General features: G+C 58.5%; 1 protein-coding gene across 1 annotated transcript in view; it reads right to left on the bottom strand.

Moving 5' to 3' along the window:
* RAB22A (RAB22A, member RAS oncogene family) overlaps window positions 1–6,932 on the bottom strand; it is a 37,490-nt gene extending 30,558 nt beyond the window's left edge. Inside the window, exons 1-3 of the mRNA XM_004687069.2 lie at window positions 6,775–6,932; window positions 5,271–5,449; window positions 5,054–5,181 (exon numbers count right to left, since the gene is read on the bottom strand). Coding sequence (XP_004687126.1) covers window positions 5,054–5,181; window positions 5,271–5,449; window positions 6,775–6,932 — 465 coding nt within the window. The remainder of the gene's footprint in view (window positions 1–5,053; window positions 5,182–5,270; window positions 5,450–6,774) is intronic.
* Between the last annotated feature and the right edge of the window lie 2,155 nt (window positions 6,933–9,087).

Here is a 9,087-nt window from a genome sequence, read left to right as displayed (position 1 = left end):
CGTGGGGCGGGCTCGCCCCGGCCCCGCCCCCGAGCGCCGGCCCCGCCTCCAGGCCCGTCCAAAGATGGCGGGCGAGTGGGGCCGGCACGTATTTTGCTGGGCCAGGCCATGTGCAAAGCCCTGGACTTGCAAAGATGGGCTAGAAACAGCTGTCCAGGGGGTCACCCTCTGGGGACACAGATGTGTGACTAGTAACCCCCCAGGCCCAGGGTGCCTGACGGGTAGCGCACGTGCAGGGCGATGCCCTTCCCTTCCCGGCCCACCTGCAAGTTTCCCGGGCGTCAAGAGTTGGTGCTTACGGAAAACGAACCATGGCTCAGGCACAGTTTTCAACCCTGTGCAGGCGAGCTCTTCTACAGGGAGACACCGTAGTGAAAGTGAAAGACGGGCGAAGGGCAGTGCCCCGGTGGCCAGGGCCGCGGTTCTGGAAGCGGATGTCCAGAAGGCGAAGTCCTGTGTGCGCTCTACTGGCCGCGTGAGCCTGGCCAAGACGGTGCCCCAGCGGGAGCCCCAGGGCGCCTCCGAGTGGCATATCACAGGCATATGGTGGCCCCCCTCAAAGGGCGTTTTTCCCTCGGAGAGACTTCAGTGACCGTCCTGTAAATGCAAGGTTTAGCGCCAACCTGCGTACGTCGTAAACACTTGGTAGATATTACCTGCCAGCGCTGTCGCTCTTAATGTGATCATTAATCTTATTCAGCTGAGCCAGGCACAGCCTCGGGCCTGGGGGGCCGAGACCTGTCTGAGCCAGCGGGCATCTGGGATGGAAGGAGCGGAACCTTTCTCTTGTCAAACAGCATGAAGGCGCCTCATTCTACATTTCATGTTTGACTGACTAGAAAAGCTGATTTCCGACTGCCGTTATCCAGCAAACCCCCCCACTCTCGCAGACTTCAGCCCTCAGCGTTTGGCCCTTCTGAGAATTCTGCGGCGGACTAGGTGAGACACAAGCGCCTCCTCTTACCACTGAACTCGGGGAGCAGAAAGGCCCCAGCGGCTTCCCGATGTGGGTGGCGTGGGCGCGGCGGCTGGCAGGGCCTTGTTCTCTGCTAGGTGCCTTCCCTCTGGGCCAGTCGGGCTTTTCACAGCTTGATGGCCACAACCCAACTGCTTCCCTGCGGGTCAAGCTGCTGATAGCTCTTCATGTGTACATGTACAGACGGAGCTTTGCGATCACACAGGAAACACAATGATGTCGCTGTGGCCCTATGAGAACAAGTGCTGGGTGTGCAGACTTGTCACGAAGGCCTTCAGTACTCTTTCGTAGATGGCTAAGGACTTGGCCGGTAGAGAAGTCAGCAGCCATCACTACTGCACATACGCCCGGCAGGCAAGCAACTTCGGCATCCCCGGGGCTTCCTGCTTGGACGGGGTGGGGGCTGATGACCACAGTTCATTCACTATCCATAATAGGGGGCCTGCCCTTCTCCTGCCAGCCCCCAATAATTAATGTCCCCTTGGCCCCACCTTCCCGTGGAGGCATTTGGGAGACAGGAGCCTGAGGTCCTGCTTGACCCATGTCAGCGTGCAGACCAGTTAGTCACTTTGTTCAGTTTCTTCACATGGAAGGTGACGTGAGAATGGAAGAGACCCCATAGGACGGATGTGAGGGTTAAAGAGATAATACACAAAGATATTTTAGCCCAGCGTTTGGTGTGGTGTTATAGGCAGTGCTTAATTTTTTATTATTTAGTTTTTAAAAAGATTTATTCTTACTTATTTATGTATGCAGGAGCTGGGGTGCAGGGGGTGAGAGGGTGCGCCAGAGACAGAGTAGGGAGCAAAATAGGCGGATCCACTGAGGTCCACTGCTGAGGGGAGCAGCGGGGAGGCGGAGAGGCCTGCTGCGCCCTGTGCTGAGACTTAGCCTCTGTGCCACTAGGGAGGCCCATCGGCAGTGATTTTATTACTGTGGTTGTCATCATTGCTAGGCTCTCATAAGAGACCTTGTGATTCACTGTTAACGGTGCTACTCTGTGAGGTAGGTTGGATTATTCCTTATTGACAAATGATGAAACCCAAGCTCAGAGAGGTTAAATATTACAGCCATTTTGGAACAAATCATAAACGATGGAGCTGGCGGTCAAACTACTCTCCTTCTGACTCTTACCCCCCAACACGCCCCCACATCCACCTCACAAATACTCTTATTGCAGTGTTGGGGGCTCAGGGCTTGGTTTGGGTGGTTCTGGGCCTGCCTTCTCCTTAGGCTGACACATCTCTGTGCCTTGCTGACCACTCTGTCTAGCCTGTGATTCGCGTGGGTAGGACACGGGTCATCTCTCTATAACTCAACGCCCTGCATTGAGTTTGTCGAATCTGGGTGCTCGATTAATGTTGTTGCTGTAACAGTAATGGATTACTAGGCTTGGGTGATTTACTTTGTGATTCTGATTAAATTTGGCTGACTTCAAAAAGAAGCCATCGTGAACGGATGCCCTGTTTCTAGAATCATTTAGAGTCCTCAGGCCATTGCAGCACAGACCAAATCTAATTGTAGAGAACTGACCTGCGGAAGCAATCGAAGTTCCTCACCGAGACAGCGCTCACGCAGTGGGGCTTTTCTCTGGTGTGTTGGGGATAAAACTGGTGCCCGGAAGGACCCCAGCGATGGGCTGTGGGCGCTGTGGTGCTGGGATGACCACGGGGCCACCTGCGGGAGAAGCCAGGTGTTGCCCCAAATGAACAACGACGTGAGAAAAAAGTACTCCGTTTAAAAGAGAATGAAAATAAGCCCCCAAACCGAACGACTCACGCCCCTTTCCTTCCAGGGGATGAGGGCGGCGGAGCCCAGAGGCCCGCGTGGGTCAGCTGTCGCCCTCCCGCTGTCTTAATGCGTCTACCCTGTGGCTCGGGGTTTTCCCCCTCCGGGGAGACAAACAGGTGAACGTCAGCACATCCCTGAAATTGTGTTTAAGAAGAATTTTAGTTTGTTTAAATCTCTTAAACAGAAATTGTGCAGCAAAATCTAGCCAGTGAGAGAAAGAAGTTTTGACTCGAGAGCCGGATAGCCTCAACCCTCTGCGTCGGGGTGTGGCGGGATAAGCCACGAGGGCACTTTCTCCGTGGACAGTCGCTCCGTGGAGAACAGCTGCTTCTCGGCTCCTCTGAGGGGCCGGCTGCAGGAGGGCCTGGGCCTCTACCAGCTGTGCCGTCTCGGGGGGCGGGGGGCGGCTTGAGGTGAGGTGGCACAGACGACCTGGGGTCTCAGGCAGAAGACGGAGGGGAGAGCTGGACACGGGGTGCCGCTGGGCAAGGTCAGCCCCGAGAAAGGCTGTGCCAAGTCCAGGTGGGCCGGCGCACTCCCAGGCACCCTGAGTGAGGCTGGGGACAAGGGTGCTCGTTGGGGGGTGTGGGGGGCGCAGCATTCCCCCAGAGGCAGCAGGGAGTCCCCGGCGTTTCTGCTTGGGCTGAAGTCTTAGGAAGGGCCCGGGCAGAGGTGCGTGTCAGCGCTGGCCGTTGCCAGCTCCGTTGGTTGCTGGCGCCTTGCTTGTAACTACCGGAGCCCTGCGCGGTGTCGCTGTTTGTTCCTTGGGCGCAGGAGGCCGCGGCGCTCGCCCACACACAGCGCGTGAGGTGCAGATGGGCCACCCCGAGGCCTGCCTTGCGTTCGCTCGCTGTCTCCTCGCCCGCGCGGAGACGTCACAGCTTGTGAAGGGCCGCTTAGGGCTAAGTGCCACGCCGGGCCCGTGGACACGGTGCCACGCAACCCGCTATGCTCTCGTGGCCAACGGGCGCAGTCTCGGGGGCGGCAGAGGCTTCAGCTGGTCAGCGGCGCGGGGAGGCCAGTTTGGGCGTGGCTGGAGGAGAGGCCGCTCCCAGGTGGGCATGAGGTGGCGGGGCCCGGCGGGGCTGGGGCGCACCCTCCTGAGGGTCACTCCCGGTGGCCAGCACAGCAGGAGGGGCAGCACTTGCTCCCCAGGGTGAGGCAGAGCGTGAGGGCAGGGAGGAGTGGTTCCCTCGGAGGTTGTTTGTGAGGCGCTGGCAGGAGACGCTGGTGGCACAGCCCAGGAAGCCACGGGCAGCTTCTTTGGGGGCTCTGAGCAGAATCCCCCAGGTGTGATGTCAGAGTCCCGGTTGACTCGGGAGTGGCCGAGCGGGCAGGAGGGGGTCGGCGCAGCGAAGTCCAGGCTCCTGGCCAAGCAGACGTCCCAGAGGAGAGCCTTGCGAGCAGGGTTTCGTTTGGGGGATTATTTGTGCCACTTGCCACGCAGGGGACTGAGAAGGGGAGGGCCGGAGCTGGCCCTGGGGCTTTGGTACTTCGGGGGGCTTCCGGCAACGTGCTGAGGGCAGCCCCGGGGCCGGCCCCGCCAATGCGAGCCGGGACGCCCTGCGAGGCGGGTCGCCTGTGGCCGAGTGGCTCGGGTCAGGGCTGGGTCTCCTCTGCGTTCCAAGCAGGTGCTGGCTGCGGGGTGCAGTTGTGTGAGAGGGGAACTCACTCCTCGCCAGGAGCTTGCTGCTGTCAGAGAGAGGGCCCCCCATCGTGCTGGCTGGCGTTGTCTGGCCACCTCAAAGGTTTTCAGCAGTCAGAAGGCAGAGACCCCCACACTCGTGCAGTCACCCCACGACTGCTGCATCTCCCTCAGGTCTGACTGCACCAGTCAGTGTCCCGTGTTTGCCTCCGCGTGGACAGACTCTAGCGCCCCTCACCTTCTCCAGCCCAGTGGGCCTCGGGAAAGGGAGACGTGGGCGGGAGGGGGGCGCTGGGCGGCTCTGGCCGCACGGGGCAACCCAAGTAAATGCTTCCCGTTGACCGCCAGTGTGAGTCAGTGTCATAGATCAGGACGGGTCTTGGGGCCGTGATCAAAGCCACAAGTCACGCGGAATTTCCACGTATGCGCGGTGTAGAAAGGCGGCTGCTCGCGAGTGAGGGGCCTGTCAGCCGACCCTGCCCGAGCAAGCGGCACCATCCGTAGCCGCCAGGACTTGCGGTCCGAGAGTGTGCACTGCCCGGGCCCTGCTACGCCAGCTGATGCGCCAGCACGTCCCGTCCCAGGGTGGCATGTGGAGAGAGGACGCCTGCCCGTGCAGCTGGCTGCTGAGATGTGGGTACGCCAGCCAGGACCCCCGGGAGCCAGCACAGGATCTGGAGCGTGCCTTCTGTGTCGGGCGGGGGAGTGCGCCGTCTCACCGTTGGCGATGGGCCCGACTGGGGCGCGTGCCTTCGGCCCTCCGAGCCCACTAGCGGAAGAAGGAAGCCACTCTACGTAACACACCAGGGAGGGGAGCCGTGGCTCCGCCAAACCACGGAAGGCCTTGCACAGACTTACCGTCCATTGAGGAGTGGCTGATGGAAGCTCCGGAAATGACCCGTTTCGCCAGCCCTCCGCGAATCCGTTCTCCTGGTTTGGTCAGGCGCGTGCACATTCGTAACTCCGCGCACCGCCTCCGAGGCCGCCTCCGACCAGGCCGCGTGGCGACAGAGCACGGGGTGGCGTGGGCGCCGGGGCTGGCCCGGGTGGCGGCTCACCTAGTCCGTGGCAGGATGGCGGGCCCAGTGGAGGGCCCGGCGCGGGGTCCTGGTGAAGCTGCTGGTCCGGTTCGCGTCCTGCGCGGCCTCTGCTCGCGTCTGGCCGATAAAGGGCCTCGCGGGGCGTGCCTGATTGTGTTTATTTTTTCTCACCTTTCCACTTAAAACTAATTCTAGTGTGGCCACGTGGTCGGGATTCGGTGGCTCCGTGTGAAGTCTGGCCTCGCGGAGCCCCCGGAAGGCGGCACTCGGCGCCCACCCACCGGGCCGCGTGGGGAGCGCCCACTGCCCCCGACCCCGCCTCTCCTAGCTGCGGCCCCGCAGAGGGCCAGCTGTGGCGGGAGCGACCGCTTCCCTTCCCGGGGGAGGGTGCCGTCCGGCGAATTCCCAGAGAGCAGGAGACGAGTCTGAGGTGGTGACGTCCCCAGCAGCGCCCTTCCTGAGACAGTCCAGACACAGGCACAGCAGGGACCTGCATGGTCGCCAGACGGCACAGACATCATCGCCGGCTGCTCTCGTTTCCACGGTCTGTCCTTACAAGTGCCAAAAAAATCGCCAGTTCTCATGGGCGGGGCGGCTCAGGAGTGCTGTGTGCCGGGCGGAGCGGGTCCCCTCTTGCTCGCCTCTGCTGGGGTGCCGGGGTGCGGAGTCCTGCAGGGGCGCAGCCGGCCCTCCTCTTCGCGGGCGCTGCCAGCCTGCACTGGCCGGAGTTGCTTTCTCAAGACTGACCGGCCCCCTCCCCACAGCCCAGCCCCCAGGGCGTGTCTGGGCTTGGTTTCCGGTCATCATCTCTCGCCTCCCAGTGGGCGTCAGCAGTCTGGGCCTTGCCCTGGCCGGGGTGTGAAATGTCCACTCCAGGCGCCACCTTCTGAGAGCCTCTGGGGGTCCATGGCAGCCGTTAGTGCCCCCTTATTGCTGAGCGACCGCTTCCCTTCCCGGGGGTCACGCGCCCAGCCGCTGTGTGAGGCAACAGGCTCATCCCCTTCGGGGTGGGGATGACTAGGCTGGCCGCAGTTTGGGGCAGTTGTGAGCCAGCTGCTGTGGGCTGCGGAGCGCCCTCGGGGTGCGGCCGGAGGCCCGGCCGGTCGCGGCAAGCGTCTTTATTTTCCCAGACGCTGCCGGGCCGCGTTAGTAGCTGTGGGGGCCGCGCCCCACCAGCCAGGATGGAGCCCCACTGGGTCACGTCCTGGGGCGCGGAGTGGCGGCTTCAGGGGACCCTCGTCTGGGTGGCGCCCGGGCTTCCCGACTTGCCCCCGTCCGGCACTAACGATGGCCACAGCCGGGCCTGCGCGTGGGTCATTCACGTTTCGCGTTTGCCTCGGGCCCGCGCTTCGTAGCCGCCGCTGACCTCCGTGCCCCTCGGGACAGACCCGTGGTGGGATCTGTGGGTGGGCGCGTGCCCGTCCAGGTGCTCCGTGGCGCCCCGCCCCTCCGGGGTGCGGCTCGCTGAGCCCTCCGCCATTCCCGGTTCCTCCTCGTGGGCCGCTGGCTTCTGGTGCTTTCCGAGGAATCCCTGCCCCGCCGGAGAGCACAGAGGCGTTCTTGTAGAAGTTCTGTCATTTTGTGCTGTGACTCGATGTCTATAATCTATTTGGAGTTAATTATTTTATATTCAGTAAGGACCAAGGTTCGCTTCCCCTCCGTGTTTATTCAGTTCTCCTGGCTCTGTGTGCTGAGTTGTATTACCTTGGTACCTTTGTAAAAAATTAATTGGCCTTAGATTTGCAGATGTATTTATGGATTCTCTCTCATGTTCCATTAATCCACGTGTTCGGCCTGAAGCCACCATCACCGAGTCTTGGTAGTAAATCCCCAGTCAGGAGTCGTGAGTCATGCCACTGTGCTTGCTTTTCCAAGCTGTTCTGGCTTTTAGGGCCATGGCATTTCCAGATAAATGTAGATGCAGCTATTGATTTTCACAGGATTGATCACTGGGCTGTAGATTGGGGTTGCACTGAATTGAAAGGCAAATGTGGCAGGAGTGGGCACCTCAGCGATATTCAGTCTGCTGATCCATGAAAATGGTATAGCTAGTTCTTAAAAATAAGCTTTAGTTTTGCAGAGCAGATTTAGGTTCCAGGCAGACGTGAGCGGCAGGCTCAGAGGTTTGCCACAGGTGCTGGCCACGGTGTGTGGCCTCCCTTTCTGCGGCCCTCGCTGCACTAAAATTTCTTTAACGCTTTCTCTCGTTGCACGTATTTTCTTAAGTCTAACCCTAAGCATTTCATATTTTTGACGCTGTCAGAAAGGCGCTGTAAACATTTTGTCACCCAGCTGTGTGCTCCTTTCTGCAGTCTGTGATCTTGCTACAGGAACTCAAGTCTGGAGGACTCGTGGTCGTTCGTTAGGACCTTCTAGTCACGTTGGTGAGTAAAGGACATTTTTCCTCTGCAGTCTTGCCTGTTGCTGTCTTCTTTCTTCATGCGCTGTGGGCTCAGTGGCACATGGCCCTAGCTTTTGCTTTTGCAGTCAGGTGTTTTGACGCTTTCGGGGCAGGAAGAGGCGGGCTGTCTCTGTGTCGCCTGGGCCGGCCGGTCCTGGCCCTGGTCCATCGCTGGGCAACCTCGTGTTCCGTCTGGCCGGTCTTCAGCTTGAAGCTCGTCCTTTACCGTCTCTTAGAGTCCACCGTCCGGCCAGGGGCTCTTTCGCTTTTGTTTGAGAACGTCTGTAGTTCACCTTAAACTGTCAAAGATGCTTCCTCCAGTAAAGAATTCTTGGTTGATGTTTTATTTTTTTCGTCTTCTGAAGACATCTTTGTGTTTTCTTCTTTACTGAATGGCTGTTGATGGGAAGTCTGTTATTGCTCATTCTTTTTTAAATCTAATGGTCTGTTTTCCTTCTGGCTGCTTTTCTAGCTCCTTCTCCCACTTTCTCTCTGACTTTTAGCAGTTGAATATGATGCGCTGTGGTGACATTCTGCTTTGGGGCATGTCGAGGCCTTGACTCCGTGGTCTGCTGTTTGAAACCGTTTCTAGCTACCCCACCTCTACAGTGGGTCTCTCTGGTCCCCTCTTCTGGGGCTGCTGTGACCCGAATGTGTGCTGCTTGTTTCATCTCCACATAATGGGAGCTTTGTTCTTTTCCCTTTCTGTGTGTCATTTGGGTAGTTTAGTTTTCTGGCTCTCTGATTTTTTTTTAATTCAATCTGCTCTTAATTTCTTGCAGTTTATCTTTCAGCTCATTTATTGTGGTTTTATCTCTTGCATTCACACATGAGTCTTCTTTGTATTCCTGTTTCTCTCCTCAACCTCAAATTTTTCAAGTATACGGGGAACATTCTTTTCATTGCTCTTCAGAGCAATTTCTGTTAAGTGCCTTCTAGTAATTCCATCATCTCTGACATTTTGGGGACTCTCTTGTTTGTTCATTTTCCTTGGATAGGGTACAAATTGCTTTCTTGTGATGCTTGGCAATATTTACCTGGATGTCAGACATGGAGAATTTTGTGATGTTAATTCCTAGATTTTGCTGTATACATTGTGCATATCAGTAATACCGGGCTTGGTGATAAACATTGCATACGGGCCCACCCTGGTGGCACAGTGGATTAGGACATAGCACTGCAAGCTGGCTGTAGCCACTTTGGTGCAAGTTCGATCCTAGGCCCTGGGGTGATC

Source organism: Condylura cristata, unplaced genomic scaffold (assembly GCF_000260355.1).
Source record: "Condylura cristata isolate star-nosed mole 26May11 unplaced genomic scaffold, ConCri1.0 scaffold00022, whole genome shotgun sequence".
In the NCBI taxonomy this organism is placed as follows: Eukaryota; Metazoa; Chordata; class Mammalia; order Eulipotyphla; family Talpidae; genus Condylura; species Condylura cristata.
The sequence above is the reverse complement of the archived record's forward strand: the minus strand, read 5'-3'. Positions and strand labels throughout refer to the sequence as shown.